The sequence below is a fragment of the Tauraco erythrolophus genome, chromosome 2 (assembly GCF_009769465.1).
Source record: "Tauraco erythrolophus isolate bTauEry1 chromosome 2, bTauEry1.pri, whole genome shotgun sequence".
NCBI classification, from domain to species: Eukaryota; Metazoa; Chordata; class Aves; order Musophagiformes; family Musophagidae; genus Tauraco; species Tauraco erythrolophus.
In genome coordinates, this window is record NC_141466.1 from 9631184 (window position 1) to 9652756 (window position 21573).

Here is a 21573-nt window from a genome sequence, read left to right on the forward strand (position 1 = left end):
TTTATTTGCTCCCTGTAGCACAGTTTCAGTATATTTCTCTAATCAATCGAAGTGTTTGTAACTTTTATTCGCAACTTTACTTATTAATTCAGTAAATGCGATACTTTGCTTTATATCAGGCATATCTTGAGTTAAAGGAATAAAGTTCAGTTTTTGTCACAACTGGTCTCCATGATTTAGGCAAGTTTACTAATAAGCCTGTGAAAACTGACAATCAGTGTAAGAACCCACTGCAGCCAAATTCCAAGGTGATGTAACTTTCATTATCAGTAAGGCTGCCCTTTAGTTTTTTTTCAGAACAAATACTTGAAGTTCCATAGAAATTCTCAGTCCCTGGCCCGTAGGCTGAACCTACATTTCTAGGAAGTCGTTTTCTCCTTTCAAAAGTGATTTGAGCTGCAAGGCAGGTGACTAGGAGTGGGAATCACGCTGGATAACTGCCTCTGGTGATGACAGTGGCCCTTTTCCAGAAGATTTGTTGCTTTAGTATGTGGAGGGATGCTTTGACCTGTATCATGTCATGGTAATGGACAAGATAATGGGAAGGATGATGGAGACCCTGAATTTACTGCCCATGCATAGCAGGTCTCATTGCATGAGAAGGGACAGACGACAGTGTGTGGACCTATCTTAACACTGACAGAAAGAAACTCGGTGCTGTGTCATCACCATTTCAGTAGATTTGGGGACCCGCTTGTTAGGTTATTTTTCAAGACACAGAAAACTGAAAGTAGTTTTGCATCACACTCTCAAAACTATTACTGTGTCATTCATGCCAGAAGTTACTTCCTCAGGATCATAAAAATACATTTCTGGGAAAGATGCTGTCTAAAAAAAAGGAAATCAAATGACAAAAAGTGATTGATCGCTGCGCTATACTAGCAACATAGTAAGCATAGTTCTTCGGGAAGAAAACTCTACATGAACATTTCTAGCTTATAGATGTGATTTGTTTTGCAGGGTGCAGATGTCATTTGGAATACAGTTTTTCTTTAAAGGAGAATATGAAAATAAAAAGTTTCCCATTTCTTCTGCCTGTTCTCTACAGCACGTGGTTTCCAAGAATGAGGGATTTATATAAAGTGCAAAAAAGAACGTTTTTGTGCATACTGCTTTTTAAAAAAAAAGTTTTAATTAAAAATACACCTAGTTTTTATTTCATTGAGGAATTTCAGTTAAAAATAATGACATAATGTGGCCTAGGAGTTTTCCGACTGGAAAGTCTGAGGGTAATACTGATCCATGTATGTCCACCAGAAGTTTTGCTGATAGTAATTCCGGTCTCTGGCCTGCTAACGAAGCCACGCGAAGCTGCCTTGATAGAGGTGAAGAAAGGATTTCCTGGAGGCAGGAGGGTGGTGGTGGCCAGCGGCCACCTCTTGCAGCCTGCCAAGGGGACACTTGTGGGTGAGGGTGTGTGAAGGAGTTGTGGCTGCCAGCAGTGCCACCAGACCTTCCTCCCCCTAGACGTGGTGAGGGTGGCAAATCACACAACATGCCCACAGCGTCTTTGTGTCTGACAGAGGAGAGTGGCAGCCGCCGCTCCGGTGTAAGTCGAGTACAGTGAGAGCTGGATGCATCCAGTTAGCACTTTCTTTTTCCTTTTTTTTTTAACCAAGAGAAGTATACCAGGGTGATACCTTTAGTGTGGTTATCTAACTTTGTGGCTTCTTCTATCTGATCTTTTTTTTATGGCGTTTGTCAGTTACATAAATACAGTGGTAGGTAAACCCCTTTTAATTTCTGTAACTGGAGAAAACACAACTGTGCTGCGTAATTTTCCTTACTCAAGAACTGTCACAGGAATGTATGTAACAAAGGCACTGCCCTCGTTAAACACTATGAGAACCATTTGTGCTAAAATGATGTCATCCAGCTTTTGATGTTTACACATTTCATTTGAATACTCTTAAACCCATCCTGCATGCTGAATATCCTGAATACTTCTAGGCATGTCTTTTAGAGAAACAGAATTTATGGTCTATGTTTTAAGTACTTTTACAGAATTTCTACTAATTTATCTAAGCCATGCACAGGATTGCAAACTGTTGAGTTTGTTAGGAGAATGCCAGGATTTTCAAAATTGAAGCTTCCTTAAAGCCTAAAAGTACTTAAGTCTTCTCTGGTAAATTTGTAAAGATGACTATTTGTGAAAGTTCGTGCTGTATCTCTAATGTTACCTTAATTGTTTTGATTCAGAGACATTTTAACAAGGGTAGTAATTGAGATTTATTTTTGAAGACAAAGGAATTTTGGAAAAAAACTCCCTTCAGTCTCTGAAGGAGGTCTAAAAAAACAGTTTTCTTTTTTAATAAAATAGACAAACTCTTCTTTAATAGTGTTCACAACACAAGTAAGAGCCATATTAAAAGTTTTTTTTCTACATAGAATCATAGAATCATAGAATGGTTAGGGTTGGAAGGGACCTCAAAGATCATCTAGTTCCAACCCCCCTGCCATGGGCAGGGAAACCCTCCACTACACCAGGTTGCCCAAAGCCTCATCCAACCTGGCCTTGAACACTGCCAGGGATGGGGCATCCACAACTTCTCTGGGCAACCTGTTCCAGTACCTCACCACCCTCAATGTAAAGAATTTCTTTCTTATATCTAACCTAAATCTCCCCTCTTTCAGTTTAAATCCGTTGCCCCTTGTCCTATCACTACACATCCTCGTAAAAAGTCCCTCTCCAGCTTTCCTGTAGGCCCCCTTTAGGTACTGGAAAGCTGCTATAAGATCACCCCGGAGCCTCCTCTTCTCCAGGCTGAACAGCCCCACCTCTCTCAGCCTATCTTGATAGCAGAGGTGCTCCAGCCCTCAGATCATCTTCGTGGACCTCCTCTGGACTCGTTCAACAACTGTAATCCATTTGTAAACCGTGTTTGTGTGTCTGCTCTTTACATATGTGCATGTACAAATGCATGCATACACACACACGTGCCTGTGCTCTGGTATATCAGAACTATCTGTGAGTAATTTTTAATTGGCATCTTCATTCATGCAGTTTGCTTTGTGTTTGACAGCTGATTGCCCAGATAGAAGAGGCGACTCTGGAAACAGAAGGACTTCTTAGAATACCAGGAGTTGCAACAAGAATAAAGGTAAAACATTGCACAGATTCTCAACATCCCCAAAAACGTACCTGCACCTGCTGATTTTCTTTTGTTGTGGAAACGTATTTTAATACCAGGTAGTTATGAAAATTATCAAAACCAGAAAGCAAAATCTCTTTAAAAAGAAAACTGTTGCATTAGCCAGGAGCTGATGGTTTAATCCAGGGTAGTTTTGGGGAGAACACTGGCGTTCGAGTTTGAAGGAGAGTCAAGGCTACGTTTCAAATTCAGTTGTGCCAAAAATCTCATTAATTCTTGGCATGAGCTTTCCAGCTTTTTGTTTTTTTACCTGAACCAGCTTAATCATCTGAACAGTTCATACGTATTCTTCCTACCGCAGGAGGAAGCTTTTCTCTGGCATTGTGAGCCTATTTTAATAGCTAGACTTGACCTGTGTTACGGGGCAAGGCAGCCAGCACGCACTGAAGAGCCTCTCACATTTATTTTTATGAACAGCAATATAACTGCTCAGCTGGCTGAGCACAATCTTGTTAGGCACGTCTGTACTCACCGACACTGTGCAGAGCGAGTGCCGACTGCATGCGGGCTCTTCCCCACTATTTGCCTTGATGCAAGAAACTAAATACACAGTGTGAGTCACGCCAAGAGTCAATGTGTGAAAAAGATGGTCTGAACTGGCCCTAAATTCTAAACAGAAAGGACCATTTAAGTGGGTTCAGCTGTCCGAAGATGTCTGCCAGCCTCTGTTGTGCAGAACTCGGTCCAGCAGCTGGCTCATTAGAAACAACCGAAAGAAGGGAATATTATGGAAAATGGCTTTGTTCATTTACCAGTAAATAAGATACTATTTTTTTTTACAATTTTCCTCCATTCTTTATTTTCTGCTTTTCATCAGTTCTGCATACTGGAATGATTTCAGAGTGTTTTGTTTATTTGTTTATTCTTTGATTTTATCAGTTTAATACAATTTCCCAGGCAGGGGTTCATTCACTATTTGACTTTCATCAATTTTTCACCTTGTTATTTGCAGGAGCTGCTGCTTTGAATCAAGCACTTGTTTTGTTAGCAAAGATGTTAAGTTCCTTTACTTATTAAAATAGAAAATTTTATAGAAATACAAAGTATTTAGCATACTAAACGACTGATGTTTTCTCTTAATTTTCTTAAACTTTTTTTCCTTCTATAGAAAAAGAAAATATTTTCCTCATTATGTAGTTTTATAGAAAGGCACAGATAATATCAAGAAAAAATATTTTGCTGTCTTATTCTATACATTTTATTGTTCTTATTGAAAAAATGCATTGCATATACCCCCTAGTTAATACCTTTATTTTAAAATCTAAGCATTGGTGCATTAGAACACATAGGTGACATTTCTGCCCTTGCGTCAGATAAAACAATTCATTTTATCTAGATGTTTAATACTGCATTTGCCACAGTGATTTGGTCTGAATGTGGATGGAGGAGCTGATGAGCTTCAGGGGGAGAATTTTCATCTTTATTTCTAAAGCTTGCTTTTTGTTGATGAGCAGGAAATCATACCCACTTTAGACATCTGAGTTAGGATCTTTGCACCTTTGAACCCCCTACATAATCAGTGGAGACAGAAGATCTCTCTGGAGGACAGTTGAAAGCATCCAACTTTTATATCAACCTAAGTGTCCCCATTTTCTTTGGAAATAGATTCATTTTCCATTTGGACAAAGATTAAATTTAATGAGAACAGTATCTTAAAAATGTATCTACTATCCTCTATCCAATGCACCCTTCTTTTCTAGATGAATAATTAAGGCCGTATTTTTCCATAACACTTCTCCTCACTTCATCTCACATACTTTGCAAAGCAAGCCAGTGTCTCTGTCCTCCTTTTCTCTCTGGAAGAACTGAGGCAAGAAGGGAGGGACTTGTGAGAGGTGCCTCAGGGCCACGGGCCCTATGCTGAGGCCGCTTCCCATTCTGCCAAACTGGGAAATAAATGAAGTGGGTGCAAGGCCAGGACTGATGCTTAACGAGAGACTACAGAGGACTCAGTCTTTGCAACGTGTTCCCATTCGTACATCTCTGGAAGCCCAGTAATAGCACTGCTGTGGAAGGAGGGCAGGTGTATGGTAATGTCCACTGCCAACAGTATCCTGACTTTTCCCAGCCCCACAGTTACGAGGTATCGCTGAGACTTTCAGTGCTGTTTATTCTGCTGCATAACCTCATATTTTGCAGGACAGTCCCCTTCTGTAGAGGGCACGTTTGACATCCAGTGTGAGGCAAAGCTGTATGTGCCCAGCGGCATGGAGTTCTCCGTAGATGGCAAGACATCCAGCTATCCAGTCACACAAATCTTTTCCCTGTGTTCTAAAAAGAGAACCGGCCTCACCTTAGTGTATGTTTTGATAGGAAACTGTGTGTCAACATGCATAATTGCCATATTTGTTTATGAAAATGGCCATGCATGCGTTACAGCAACACCCTTTGGTAGTAGTTTCAGAATTGCTATGTATATCAGCCATGTCTTAATAGAGGGAGGGGAAATCATAATCCTTATGTAAATGAGTATGATATCTGGTTCTTGTACTATATTCCATATGACCCTGAGGCAGGCCCGTGGGATTTCTTCCTTATGATTTGGCCGTCTGCTGCTTATTAGTGAGTTTGCTTGCAGTGCTTCTGATCCGCAATTTATCTTTTTGTAGCTAAAGATCAGCAGCAGCTGGAGTTAAGTGATATTTCAGATGTCCCTTTTTTCCCCCCTTTCAAAGTACGGAAAGTATCACTATGTGTATAATGCACGACTTCCAGCAGCCAAGTGTTACTGGTGCTCTCTGTATCTACTGCCTTTCAGAGTCTCTGCCAAGAACTGGAAGCAAAATTTTATGAAGGGACTTTCAACTGGGAAAACGTAAAGCAACATGATGCAGCAAGTCTTTTAAAACTCTTCATCCGTGAACTGCCTCAGCCACTCCTCACTGTAGAATATCTCAAAGCTTTCCAAGATGTACAGAGTGAGTAGTGTTCTTTCTGTCTCAGCTGCGAAGAATTGATACCAGTGCCGAGGTGCCTCTTTGCTGTAGCTGTATTTTCGCTAATAGTGTGTGAAACTGAAAAACAAATTGAATAACAACAATATGACTTCTCCTGAGAAAAGACTGGTCATATTTTTGCTAATGTACAAATAACATTTTTCAGGTAACATCCATTTTTCTAGTTTACACATAAAATGAAAGCACGCTGCCACTTTCTGATAAGATGTTTCTGATAGTTGTTGGGAAGTATAGAGGGGTTATAAGGAAATTGTGTATGATGGTATCAGTTTATAAACATTATTTGCTTCAAAAGAAAACAATAGTTCTGCAGAAAATCTAACAAATGGTTATTTATACTGTTTAGGGTATTTTATCTATTTACAACAGGAAACGTTAGAGTGGAGTAGTCAGAACTGCTGATCATCCTTGGTCCCTTGAGATCATCAAGTTCCTGTAAAAACGTCCTCCTTGCCAATTGGTCACCAAGACAGCAAACATACCAGCTGTAATTGAAAGAGAGCAGCTTGGTGGTAATGACTTGGGAGTGAGAACCCACATACATTAACTCCCCAGTCAACACAGGAGAGCAAGTTTCAGAAAAGTCTATTCCCCTTGTCTGGATCAGAGTGATGGCTCATTTCTAAGGGACACTTTCAGAGAATTCCCATGGACAGGCAGACAGATGAATATTCTTAAAAACTGTGGGCTGTGTCAGTCTCTGGCTTGCGAGCTGCCTTTCAAGGCCAGTAAGTTGGTGGGAGTAGGGGGCTGGTGCTTAGCCCTGCTACATAGTGGTGTTATTTTTCAGCACTGAGCAGCAAGTTAAAGTTGGCCAGAATGCTTTCAAATGATGCTGGCAGCAAACAACTCCTCAAGGTTGTTCCGTTTACCGGATGCTAATTGGAGCCAGGAGGGTTTCTGCTTGCTGCTCCTGAGCTGTCTGAAGGCTTATGTGGTTTTACTTACCCAGAAAATTCTCAGGTGCCAGGATCCAAGACAACTTTCTACATTGAGCCAAAGGATTTGATGCAAAACAGACATAGCACTTCATAGCTTCCCATTGTTTGTCTGCCCATCTTGTTGATTACATATAATGAGATTAGATGTTAGACAAAAAGGGCCATCTCTGTGGCAGTAATCAGTGTTTTTCATGATACTGTGACTAAGTAGCATAGCTAGAATTAAATATTTAAACAAATTGATTTAAACAATTTGATTTGTTGATATAAGTAATTCAAACAACTAAAACTCAATTGTTATTTAGGTGAACAGACAGAAAACCTTGATTTAAGTAGTGATTGTTTTATTGTTTTGCAATTGTATTTTTTCTTTCTTTCCTAGGAAAAGGTTGATTCTCATTGCTTTTTGAGCATTGTGACATGGTGTTTTGGAACTAAATTTAAGCCTTACTTTTAATGTACGTCTTTCTAGAGCAGATAGGTACACTGTTATCTCTACTTGCATGTTTTAAATGGCTATGTAATTTGTCACTCACTTGTTCAGATCCTTATTTTTAATTATGGTAGAACGTAGCCAGCAAGGGATTCTTTTTTATTTCACCAATGCACTTTTTTTTGTGTGGTATCTCCCAAACTGATTTGGATGAAATGTGTTTGAAATAGCAGTTCAGTTGGAATCTCAGCAGGATGCACAAGAACAGCCCTGTTGAAGTGCAGGTACCTACTTCGTCCCTTGTTTTATGTACGGCCTGATTAATTAGGGATCTGCTGAGAAGACTTGCCAGAACACATCCTGTAAAGCATGACAGGAGGAAGTTTATCACAAGTGACAAACGTGAGAGAGTTGAGGCTTTCTGCTGCTCCACACTGCCAGAACATAGGAGCTCTTCTAGGAGGTGGAAGAGTGTAGGGGTGCAGTCGTCCTGCATCTTGGGTGAATGACACACCACAGAGCAATTGGGTAAAAGGCAGAACCAGCATCACTTTTCTTTAACGAAAACTTGCCACATTTGATACGGCGCTCACTGCTGTAGATATATGTTAAGCTTCCCTGCTTTTGGCTTTATCCCCACTGGTTTGCCATTGCAGCTGCTGCTGCTTATGTTGCTGGAGACCTGCCTTATTCAGCAACACGTGGTATTCATTCTGCGTGGGTGACTTGGGAGACCGTGCAACTGTTAGGGCAATCGGAGAAACTGTGAAAGCAGTTTTGAATGTACCCTTGTGTATGTCGGGGCACAGGCTCAAAAAGGGAGGAACTGTTAGATGACTATTTCTTCTTGTAACGTTGCAAAATAAAGAATCACAAGGCGTCTAGAAAATATTGCCAGAAGACTGCTGAGTCATACAGCAAATGGATCGTAAAAGAACATTTGGAAATGAGTATCAGAAAACAAGGATCTGCCAGTCCTTTGTCATACTATGACAATTAGCCACATGTATGCATTCAGCATTTTGCAAGAGGTTTCCACTTTGAAATGATGCTTTTTGAAGAGGACAAATGACAATTTTAAAATACTGAGGTTCATGTGCTTCACTGGCAGATCTTCCAATGGAGGAACACCGCGTGCAAGCTTTGAATCTTTTGGTTCTCCTTCTACCTGAAGCAAATAGAGACACTCTGAAGGTTAGAATTGCTAATACTTTTTTCCTGCACAAATATTTTGTCTGCTTCTGTGAATCCACTGTAATGAATGCTGTTATCTTTTAACATTCTTTTTTTCAATTCAAAGTTAATGCCGAAACTAGTGATTCTTTCTTTTTTCATATTTCACAGAACTTCAGAAAAAAAAATCTTTAGGACTCTAATTCCTCCCAAAAGACTTTTAAGAATGTGGCTTGTAATTTTTCCGGGAGATTGCAAGAATAATCTCCCAGGGAGCAACCTTTTCTCTTACAAGTTTTGTTCCTTTTTTATTGCAGCAACAGGCATTAATTCCAATACAAAAAATAAACAATGTTAGAATACTTTGGATGAAAGTTTGCTTTTATTGAACGGGTTTAGCTCTTCATTTTTATTCCCTGCTTTTCTCTGTGCTGTTTGTTTCTACTCTCAATAATCTTGAAATTTATACTTCGTATTGGTATTTGCAGCATGTTACATGGAGTCTTCTAATTTGGGCTTGTCCTGTCGTAGCAAAGCTATTCATCTTTTTCAGAATATGCTTACTATTAAAATTGCTACAATCAAAATGAATTTGCAGAATTTGTGTAGGATGCAGGGCATCACCTGTTACAGGCAAAAAATCCTGTTAGGTCTTATTGTTTAAACATGACTTTCTTTTTCAGTTTATTTACTGTGTAGAAGCAGTCAGGAGGGCTCCTGAGTTGAGTTAAAAATATCTGGAACTGAATTAATTGTCAGTTTCTAACTGGCTGTCATTCACAATGCAGTGGTTTACTCCCGAATTGCTTACCTTACAGAACTAGCCACTCCATGTTTCTATAACCATGACAGCTGGCACTATTGTGTTCACTTTCAATTTAAGAAAAGCCAACAGTAACGTTTTCAAAAGCATCTGTGAGACGCTACTTAGGCACCTACATAGTGAGAGTTTTGAAAAAAATCTTACCGTGCAGGGCTTTGATGTCCCTTGAATGCTTTTGAAAACGTTATCCACAAATATAACGAGAATTATTTACTTCATTACTTAAAGGAAACAAACATAGTGTTACAGTCTTGGGACTAATATGTGCATACTTCCTATTATTGTTTGCTTTTAATGTGGTTTTATTAGGAATGAAGAGCTTTTTCCAAAAATCTGTAACATCGTGTTTCACTCCTAACTTTTTCATGTTCAAAGTTGAGCTGTAAGTTCTGCTGTTATTTCAGGTACTTCTTGAATTCCTCCAAAGGGTAATTGACCATCAAGACAAAAATAAAATGACGTTAAAGAATGTTGCGATGGTGATGGCCCCAAACCTTTTCACGTTTCATGGGTTTGGCCCAAAGACTATTGAGCAAAGCGAGTTTGCTATGGCAGCTGGAACAGCAAATGTCATGCGCTTTATGATTCAGTACCAAAAACTTCTCTGGACAGTAAGTGTATTCTCGAGGATGGGAGGGGGAATCATAGTTTTCACAAACAAGGCATCTGAACAAAGAAGTAATGTGAACTTATTTCCATGATTTAAAGAAAGATCAGTCCCTGTCCAGCTGGGTTCTTGCTCATAGGTAACTCTTAGGGGAGTGAAACAGAATCGTTGTGTCCTATGGTAGAGTTAAGCTCTGATGGTCAGAGTTTTAATATTGTTTGTACCATTTGTGAACTCAAAAATAAGTCCTTGGGGGATCTTTGTATTTGGCCTATCACTGTGCATTGTTATGAGGAATTTATTCTTTTCTGCTTAGAGATACTATCAGAAAACATGGTGGTTTAGTCCATTTCTCCTTTGGACCAAACTTTGTATTATATAAAATATATTTTGATAAAACATGAAGTTGTGTCATGGTCTCAAGCAAAGCTCTGACTTGGACACACTGGAGAAGTTTGGGCTTTGTTGTCCATCAGGAATGTTAAACAATTTTGACGTTTGCTGCATGTGAGGAAAAGCTATTATCACCATTGTACAGACAAAGTGTTGAGTGAATTTTTTTGGCTGAGGAAAGTAAAAACACTTCATGATTCCACCTCTCTTGCCCTGAGAGCTTGCTGAATGGAATACAACATCACAAATTGAGTGGTTTTTAAGTCGTTTCACAGCTTTATATTATTTGAATCTTTAATTATTACTGGAAATAAATACTCTTTTTTTTTGAGTTCTGCCTCACAATCTGTCAATTTACGAAGTTTTGATAAGTTAGTTACTTAAGGAAATTATGTAGATACTAATATTTGCTATCTATATTCATCTAGATTCCTAAGTTTATTGTTAACCAAGTGAGAAAACAAAACACTGAAAGCCAGAAGAAAGAGAAAAAGGATAAAGCTGTGAAGAAACTTCTGAAAAAGATGGCATATGACCGGGAAAAGCATGAGAAACAGGAGAAAACCCCTAATGATGTAAGAAAACATACATCTGAATTACTTTACTAATAGGACTATAATCTCTAGTGAAAAAGTGGATATAGCAGAGGGGATATCTACATTTATTTAACTGAGAATTTCAATAGATAGCGAGTTATTATGGGTTTCATAGTTCATGGGTTACCGGCATGGCACATTTAGAGGGTTGAGCTGTTTGTTTGTTTTCCCAGATTTTTCAAAATACTTACATTCTGGAAAATGATATCCCACAGATTGTTTCAATTTGGGCATCTGAAACAAAAGTACCTTAGATCTGTATCTGTAGAAGGAGCAAGTGTTGTCACAACACTCAGTATTACTGTACCCATGTTTACGTGCACTGCTGTCCAATGGAAGTCACAGCAGACCATGTGTGTACTTAAAAAATAAGTGTCTGGATTTCACTATTTGATATTTAATAGTCCTTCTTCCTCCTACAGGAGTTGCCAAACCACTGAACTCTTTGCCTCAATGAATCCTTAACTATTTCTTGTAAAGTGGAGCGTGCTAGAGCACGTACAACCCGCCCACTCCAGGAAAGCCCAAAGGATGAAACAAATGTAAAGAAACGATAAACTGCTTCTTATGCAGCTACTATAGAATCATAGAATCATAGAATGGTTAGGGCTGGAAGGGACCTTCAAAGGTCATCTAGTCCAACCCCCCTGCAAGGAACAGGGATATCTCCAACTAGATCAGGTTGCTCAGGGCCTTGTCCAACCTGGCCTTGAACGTCTCCAGGGATGGAGCATCCACCACCTCTCTGGGCAACCTGTTCCAGTGTTCTACCACTCTCATAGTAAAAAATTTTTTCCTAATATCCAACCTGAACCTACCTCCCTCTATTTTAAAACCATTACCCCTTGTCCTATCATAACTGGCCCTCCTGAACAGCCTCTCCCCATCTTTCCTGTAGGCCCCCTTGAGGTACTGGAAGACCGCTATAAGGTCACCCCGGAGCCTCCTCTTCTCCAGGCTGAACAGCCCCAACTCTTTCAGCCTGTCCTCATAGGAAAGGTGCTCCAGCCCTCTTATCATCTTCGTGGCCCTCCTCTGGACCCTCTCCAACTGGTCCATGTCCTTCTTATGTTGGGGACTCCAGAACTGGACGCAGTACTCCAAGTGAGGTCTCACGAGGGCAGAGTAGAGGGGGAGAATCACCTCCCTCGACCTGCTGGCCACGCTCCTCTTGATGCAGCCCAGGACGCGGTTGGCCTTCTGGGCCGCAAGAGCACATTGCCGGCTCATATCGAGCTTCTCGTCCACCAGTACTCCCAAGTCCTTCTCCTCAGGGCTGCTCTCGATCCAATCACCACCCAGTCTGTATTTATGCCTGGGATTGCCACGACCCAGATGTAGGACCTTGCATTTGGCCTGGTTAAACTTCATGAGGTTGGTACGGGCCCACCTCTCCAGCCTGTCAAGGTCCCTCTGGATGGCATCCCTCCCTTCCAGCGTGTCGACGGCACCACACAGCTTGGTGTCATCGCCGAACTTGCTGAGGGTGCAATCCGAACTTGCTGAGGGTACTATCCGAGTGTCTACTTCCAGTTTACCCCTGTGATTATAATCTACAGTTCAGTATCTCCCCATTAGGTAATTGACTTTTACCAGACCCGTCAGTGATGTCAAGGCATAAGTTTCAGTTTAACACTCTTCACACATTTTTTACAATGAAAAAAAAAAAAAATCCCGTGGCGTTATGGTGTTATTTTTTCCTGTACTTTGGAAATATTTTAATTGAACTGTTCCCACTGACATGGAAACTTTTCAAAAATACCTCATGCACTTCGAAATTGCGTATTATTTATGATTTCAATGCAGTTACTAATTATAATTTTTTGAAGCTCGTTAACCTATACAGCATAGAATCGTAGTTACAATGCATTTGAAATGCATGATTCCAAAGTTGGTTTAAATACGTAAACAGCTAATTCCAAATATGCGTGTGCCGATAACGTAGGGAATACACATCAGGTTTCGGTGGTACGAAAATACCACCCTGTGGGTTGAAGTCCCAGTGACGATTCCGGTGAGGTAGAGACATCTCGTGGTAGCGTGTAAAAATGCATCAGTCTGGATCGTCTCTGTCTCCTAACAAGTTTGTGTATGGCAAACTGTCACAAAAAAAAGGGCTGTCATTCTAGGAAAGGCGTTTTTTTGAGCTATTAAGCAAAAAAATAGAATATGGCAAATGAATATGCTATAGTATCCCTCAAATCTGCCTGGTTTGATCTTGCAAGTATGCCTTCTTTTGTCTTTTTGAAGGTGCAGATAGCTGGATCCTTTGGATAACTGCGTCCAGTATCTGCTAGAGACATCTATTTCAGTGTTCTAGCTCATTTTGTATGCAGTATTTGACACGTCTCTTAATGTCCAAAATTAATTAATTCCCCAGGCACCACTTTGCCTTACTTTCATATCTGTCTGTATAAAGGAATCTGTCACAGAATGAGGACTTATGTGCAGTTTCAAAATAAAGTGACTTTAACATTGACATTTGCTTTTCACTGTCTAATAAGAAAAGAATTCTTTGAATACAATTCAGTTGAGTTATGATGAGATGACACTTAATGCTGCCATCCCCTGTTCAACATAGAAATAACAGCAAATACACTGAAATAGACAAAGGCTGTTGCAACTTCAGGTATTGGATTTTTTTCGTAATTCAGTGCTGTTTGTCTTTTAGAGTAAAGTACTCCTTTTTAATCCACTGGGGAGTTAGGGCTGAAGTCTCGTGTAATACATTCTTGCTCAAATATAAATGTAAAGTTACTATTCAAGAATTTTCTTTAAGCCCTAGAATTCTGTGGGGATTTTCTTCAAAATTAAATGGTACAATTTTTCACAAATCCTACTTATTTGAAGCATTCAGGTATCCGAGAACATCTTACTCTTAAAATCGTATTCCAAAATTGATAAGGCTTTATTGTGAATGACAATTTTATACATTTCCAAGTAAAAGATTGTCTTGTTCTTTAAGGAAAATTTGTTGTGGTTCCCCCTTCCCCCCCGCCCCGAAATTTCAATTTATATTGCCTTAATTTGAAATTGAGGTCTTTTTCCTGTGCAGTTCCTGAACAGCATTCCACTATTAGATGGCAAGTGAGGCATCCAGACTTGTGGTGAATCCCCATTCCAGTGAAGCCTGTTTGAAACTTTTGAGAGTTAATTATTTTGAGTGCAGCTGAATAAAAACTAAGTAATAGTTGCGATTTTCTACCACATGCTGTGGCACCCCACAGGATTAAACATAGATGGACAGAGCTTCAATCACTTCCATACTGTCCAGAAATATCTCAATATCTGCATTCTTAAGGGCAGTGAGATTATGTGGATAAAATTTCATCTCGTCTCTGATGAGCCCTCTCTATCAATCACATTTCCCCTCTTAAGATAGAGGTTAAATAGCATTTACTGCAAACTTTGGACAAGGTCTCTCTACAGTGCTGAGAGTGGTTAATATTAGAGGGCTCATGAGGGTTAACAGAGAGTGGTTAATATTAGAGGGCTCATGAGGGTTAATTGCTTTTCGGGATACCTAGGCATACCTGTGACCCCAAGCCTATGTTAGGGATTAAGTCTTTATATTGCTATTGGGGTGCATAATGCTCTAGCCAGGCAAAGAAAGATGCCCTCAGGACTGGAAATCTACCTACTAGCATAGCCAGATTTATACCATCTGTCATTGTGTTTGTCTATATGTTCCAATTGTTCCCAAAAAAGGAGCAGTCATCTTAGCTACACAATGCAATGCTACTGAGCTTATCTAATGCAGGTTAGAATGACCATTGTATCCCATAGCTGTTCTGTTTGCATAACTCGTTTGAATTTTCATAGTATAACATTACTGACTTTTGCTGAATTTGTTCTCCACTGCAATGTCAGATTATGTACTAAAAGTTGCTACCTACTAAATAATTTCTCTTTATATAGTTTTACGGTCGTTTGTCTCAAACTAGGTGCAATACTTTGCAGTTCAAAGGGAACAACTGCATCCCATTTCTTTCAGACTTTGTCTCCCATGTACCAAGATCCTTTTGAATTCCAGTTTTGTTCTTTGTAATGCTCATGTCTCATTCCTGCTTGATTTCATTTGCACTTTTCATAAGGATGTATTATATTCTGTTACCTGAGTCATTAGTGAAAATACTGCATAGTCGCTTCATTCCTCTATTCATCTAGCCTGATGAATATTTAAGTGTGCCATGCAAAATGGAACAGGAGAATCTGGAAGAGACCCACCCCAGATCCTATAGCCAAGCATCTACAGTTCTTTTGTGATATATATATGCAAGTCCCTCTGGAAATAAAGATTTTTGAAAGAAGATGAGTGCCTCACGGGAGACTGCTGTGCCTGCTACAGACTAAACGTTGTAGGCCAGTGTATTTTCCATCAGCTAAGGACATACCTCTCTTCAGGTTCTTAAAGTGTCCAAGTACCTAACTCAGCCAGAGGTTTCAGTGTTGTAAACTGCATCCTGAGATAGCCTGTGAGGCAGGAGAGGGAACTCACAAACTGAATAGTATAGGCAGCCCACCCTTCAGGATGTTGTCAATCATCTTATAGGTTACTTGGCTTATATGTTGTAATGTGGAGCCTTAACTTGGATGTTGTGGACTGTGCTGGGCAGAGAACTGGTTCTTCTGTGACTTTGCTCCTAGACGTTTTATGGCCACGTTTTCTTTCCCACCAACATGCACTGTGAATGGACTAGGGGATGGATGCTCAGTATCTGTTCTCTCTGTAGTTGGGCACCGTGAACATATTGTGCAGCTGAGCATGCGTTCTTCTGTAAATGCAGGTGGTGAAAGTAGCAAAATGCATTCATTAGCTGAGCTAATAATGATTCTGTCTGAATAAACAAAGTAATTATTCTGTTTGATCTGTGACCGTAATGTTACAGCTCTGTGGACATTTCTTGTTCTTTTCTCATATGCTCAAAGCAGGAAGGTTTTTAAATCATTTATCGTATGCCTGCTGTATAGAAAAAAAAAAAATACTGTTATTCAGCTGAAGGCTGGAAAAACTCCATTAAAATCAACTGAGACAAAATGATACAGAATTGCATACAAAAATGAAAACCAATTTAAATTTACCATGCTGAATTTGATGAAAGACCAGTTAGGGACATCTATAAAGAACCATTTCATCTTTACAAGTTTCCTTTCCTTTTGCCAGGATCCCAACAGTTTGGAAAGAGATGTAAGATTTTTAAGCAGGAGTTAACTTCCTAGCAGATGGCTACAGCCGTTGTTTCCATAGGTGGAGGCCTTAAAGAACAGATTTGACAAATTCAAGGATAAATGTAGGGAGTTCCTCTTTGAGATCCACTGCAACCTTACTAATCTTTGATTCCATGATTACACCTAAGCAAATTTTCAATTTGGTGATTCTTAAAGCTTTAGGTATTAGATATTATGTCTAGTATTTTTAAATCAATGAATAAGAAGACTGGATATAGAAGGATTGTTTGGTTAAAATGACTTACCATAGCTCATGGCGTGAATAGTAATGAGCCTTCAGGTTTCTGAGGAAGCTGTGCTTCTGATTCTGCTCACATTTACACTTGTTCTATATTCGTTTAACTCCGATGGTTTCAGAGAAGCTATTCTAGATTCACAGGTGCCCAGATTTGTTCATTGATTATGGAAGAAGAAATGTTCAGTCTTACAATTGCAGTAAATAGGGGGCGGGGGAAAGAAGAGAATGAACTGTCATAATCAACCTTGACTACTGAGACTCACATTTCTTTTCCTATCAAAATGAGTACATTTAGGTAAATGGTAATGTAATGCGAATAGAAAAATTACCTCAATTTCCAGGAACAGAAATTAGGACCTTATTCACAAATAAATTATGCCTTTTGTAACTTCAAATATCATGTACTGCAAGTTGAACAGGAAAACTGTCCTTTGGAGCCCTCCTTCTCTGTAACTAATATGATTGATATTCATCATCAAGGATTTTTGGGTTGAAATAAAATACAAATCCATTATGTAGTCAGACCTGAAGATTGAGTAGCTGAACATATTCTGGAGAATAAAAAATAGGGAGAAAAAGCTGCAGTAGTGAATATCTGTTTTAAAAGAAAATGATATTTGAAAAGAGGAATCACTTAAGGTAGACTGACCCGTGAATACTTTGTGATTTCTTTTGACATGAAATTCAGAGTAAATGAAACTAGAAAGCTTTCTTCTGGAAGTTGTAGTGGGGGGTGGTGCAGGGGGGTTTCCTGCCTTTCATGCTTGCAGCAAGTCTTTTCCATATCCATCTCATATGCTTCTTGTCAAACCACAGTGTGTTCTTAATATAGCAGGAATTGTTACTGTTATTCTTAACACATTTGAAAAATAATTAAACACTACTGTTCTTCTAAGGAGAACTTCTAAGTTCTACCTGCTGTTAAAAACAGATTTGAAGGTCTGATGTAATTTAATGAATTACTGTGTAGTTATCATATTTCTGCAGGGAAATGTAGTAGATATTAGTTAAGTACAGAGCACTGTACTAAGTTACTTATTCCATACTGTATTTTGAGAGGCTCATCAAAGCCAGCTGCTAGCAGCTTTGTTCCAACCCTGTTATTGCTTTGCAGGCTGATGTTCCTCAGGGAGTGATACGGGTGCAAGCACCTCATCTTTCGAAAGTTTCCATGGCAATACAGCTGACAGAAGAACTGAAAGCTGCTGATGTAGTAGCCAGGTTTCTCAGCCAGAAAAGGTATATTTTTTTTTTTATAATTTTGTAATCATTTTAGGAGAAGGGGCTTTTCATATATTATGTCAAGAAAAAAGTTTTAAAATATTTTAAGTCCAGGTGAGTTCATGAACTTTTGGGCCAAACTTAGCCTATTAGAATACATGCTAGAGGAATTATCTTAGTGTTCCTAATGTCATCAAAGCTCATGAGGCCTTCAGGAATACGAGTGCCGTTAGTAAAAAATCAACTGCTATTTAATTTGATGGGTCAGGAATACTTTTGTAACTTTCAAGGGAGAAGACAAGGGAACTCCAAGAAAATAAGTCTAGGAAACAAAGGTATGAGAAAAAGAGAAAGAAAATATTTTGTGAAAATATGCATTTATATTTAGCAACAGTATAGGTATTGGGATATAAATATGTGCAAATGTTGTGCTCGTTCAGTGATTTAAAAGGAAAGCTACATTTGAGTCATCCAAATCCATTTAGAAAGGAGACGTTTTAAACAAGGTTTTACATGATTTTTCATATATATGAGCTAGGTAAGAAATCAGAATAGACTTAGCAAAAAAAAAAAAAAGCGTTTAACACACGAGTGCATCATGTATAGCTATTCATGCTAAAGCAACAGTGTGGTATGCTAGTTGAGATTAAGAAGCTGCTTTTTCCTAAATGCTGTTTTTAGACGTTTGCACTTTTGGCAGAGAGTTATGTTCTGGCTGGGCCTTAGCATATATTATTACAATTAAGCAGAGAGAATAATAGAATCCCTTTGTAATATGGGGACTTCATTCTTCCACTGTCTGTTTTTCACTTGTTTCAGTTGCAGCAAAATTAAAACCAGCAACAATGTGGTTTCTCCCACCCAACTATAAGGCTTTTTTTCAGAAATATGAAGTGTTTGAGGGGAATACTTATTTTTGCAGCAGTGAAAGCAAAATCAGAGAGTAAATATTAGGCTACTTTCTAATAACAATAGAATTTTTTTCTATATCACACAGTTTCTTTACATCTGTCTTATTTTACCTTTTTTATAGTGTATTGCTCATTTGCGGGACTATTCATTTGCAGTAACATGGATTCTTGTTCACTTACTGTATCAGTAAATGAGTATAAACCCTTTTATGACAAGTACACTGCTGATCTTAATTAGCATAATTTCTCCTGGACACATCTAAGTGGCTGGTGTACAAGCTTTTTCACAATATTGTTATTCATTGTGTTTTGTTCCCGACAGTGGAAATGTCCAAACACTCAAGAAAGAAGAGGTGTTTCTTTATGAAATAGGAGGAAATATTGGTAAGAACAACTTCTGAACAACTTCTTTTACTATAATAGGATTCCTTGGCATGTTGTCCATGGGCTTCACTGCGATTGCATTTTAGTCATGTCCCTAGTTCTCCCTGACTAAGGCAGACAGTTAACCTTGGGGAGAAGGAAGTAGAGGTACTGATGTGATCATCATATTAGTAGTATCTCATTATCTCTCCCAGAGGAAGATGGCAGCTCTAATAGGTGTTCCTGATATGTCTGTACAGTGAAGAAACACAGAACGGTTGGATAGGAAGGTGCTTGAAGTTCATCTTCTTCATCTCTTTGTATTGAGGCATAATAAGTTAATTCACAGTCCTTCATGCTCTGCATTTGAGCATTGCTTGCTGGTTCCCTTGGGGAAAAAACCACTCAACCAGAAAGATGACCTAGTGATAAAATTTTCCAACGGTTAGTCTTTCTTGCTCTGAGTCTTTCAGACCCTCTTGATTAAAGCAAATAGGAGATCAGCAAGGTTAACACCAAAGGATAATTTTGCATGCAGTTCTGAAATTTTCTTTGATGAACGCAAAAGTATTTTTGCGTTGGGGATCATTTTCTAATCACAGTATTTGTCATATGCTCAGCAAAAAAAAAAGAGAACTAGAAAACAGTAGTGGATTGGACTTATATTTACCTTTTTTTTTATTGACTGTGACCTGTTAAACTTTATTTGAAGTTATAAAATTTCATGAATACCCAGTACTTCTGTACTTTGCGAGTTTAAATCCTGTATGTAAATTGCTACTTTTAACATTTTTCCTTTTTACCTAATCAGTATTTTAAATCAATTATTTTTTTGTGTGTGTCTAAACTAAAAGACTTAAATTAAAAATAACACTTTCCTGTGTTCCCTATAACAGATATATTTTAGTGATTTTACTAAGTCTGATGGCAAAAAAGAAGTTACTAAGATAGCTGGATGCCAGATTAATGTATTATATGTTCTCTTGCATATGTCCATACATTTGCCATGCCTGTTAAAGCAAGTTGTGATCCCAACTTGAAGAGGGCCTAGTTCAGCAGCATGGATGGTACAGATCATGTAGATTGGGATAAAAATCCTAGAGGGAAGACAGGCTGGCACCTGGCAAGGAGAGCAGATGGAGAGGGAGCAGATGGAGACTGAGGCTGGTTGAGCAGGGAGTCTTGCCTTCTTGCATGCTCTGGCAGACAAACCCAGCTGCAGCATCGCACCTCTGCTTCAGGAGCATCACCTCCTGCTTCAGGAGCACACGTGCTGGAACCATGTGGCTGGCACACGAGCCATCTACCCTAACCACTTGCACAGTGGAGTAGAAGAGGAGCTGTGGTATAGAGCTGCAAATGCATGAGATAATGCTTTGCCTGTGGGGGAATGGGAAGAGTATGCAGATCTTGATGGATCAGCATATGCTATTTTCATCATAGTTACTAGACATAAATTAATTGCTTGTAACGCACCAAGAACACTGTACTACTTTTTCCTCCTAGGACAGTAACCATTAGAAGTGCTACGCAGAACTGCTGACCAAGAGGAGCAGGATAGAGAATAATACCTTGTTAGCTAGGACAAACCTTGCTCAAACTTTCCATTTAAGAAGGAGAAAATAACCTGAAATTTTAATGGGCTTCTATGCAGATGTGAACCCAGTGCTTGGATTTAACCACAAGAGGACCAGGGCATTGCTCCTTTTTTCCTAAAGCTTCGCAAAGGGCAGCTCTCATGTGCATGGTCTGTGTGAAAAATCTGACCTAGAACATGCCACAGAGGTGGCACAGCCCCTACTTTCCCCTTTCTTCCCCAAGACAGATGGGAAGGATCAGAGCACTTCTAGGTTTTAGCTGTGTTGTCCTTCGTTTAATACCACAGAGAGGTCTTGAAAACCTAATGAAACAGTGACAGGAACTTTGAAAATAATATTCTTTCTTTTTGGTACTGATGTAACCGTATCTCTCTTCTCTTTCTAGGAGAACGCTGCCTTGATGATGATACCTACATGATGGACCTATACCAGCTCAACCCAAATGCTGAGTGGGTTATAAAATCTAAGCAGAGCTAAGCTCGCAACTAATGACAGAAGAACAACCTGTGGACTTTATAAGGCTGAATGTTTCAAAGGGATAGTGTGTCCTTTCAACATTCAACTGTGTTTTATATATTAGTATAACTTTATCCAGTTTAAAAAAAAAAAAAAACAAAACCAAAAACTGATGGAAACCCAACAGTGATTATCGGTAAATTTTCAGTTTTACTTGCAGCAAAATTTTGGAGATAGCACAGTTTTCCCACTCATATTTGAAATGAGAATAAGTACCTTAAATATTTTTATGGCGCTAATCTACCTCTCATCTGGTAGGTCTTGTTTTAGAAGAATTTATTTTTCAAACAGATGTTTAACCTCTTTATATTAGACATCTACAATCTGTTTGTGTAGAATTGTGTGTTCATATAGGTCTTTACAGTGCTAATACACTGGAGAACCAAATCCTGATCAACACTTCTGAATGGTACAGTATTAAA

At 39.1% G+C, this 21573-nt stretch overlaps 1 protein-coding gene across 1 annotated transcript in view; it reads left to right on the forward strand.

Annotated features, from left to right (window-relative positions):
• The window catches only part of ARHGAP18 (Rho GTPase activating protein 18), a 64553-nt gene extending 43441 nt beyond the window's left edge, over positions 1 to 21112 (forward strand). Inside the window, exons 8-15 of the mRNA XM_086632086.1 lie at positions 3024 to 3101; positions 5911 to 6070; positions 8595 to 8677; positions 9884 to 10090; positions 10908 to 11054; positions 17657 to 17781; positions 18997 to 19058; positions 21021 to 21112. Coding sequence (XP_086488212.1) covers positions 3024 to 3101; positions 5911 to 6070; positions 8595 to 8677; positions 9884 to 10090; positions 10908 to 11054; positions 17657 to 17781; positions 18997 to 19058; positions 21021 to 21112 — 954 coding nt within the window. The remainder of the gene's footprint in view (positions 1 to 3023; positions 3102 to 5910; positions 6071 to 8594; positions 8678 to 9883; positions 10091 to 10907; positions 11055 to 17656; positions 17782 to 18996; positions 19059 to 21020) is intronic.
• Positions 21113 to 21573: the final 461 nt, after the last annotated feature.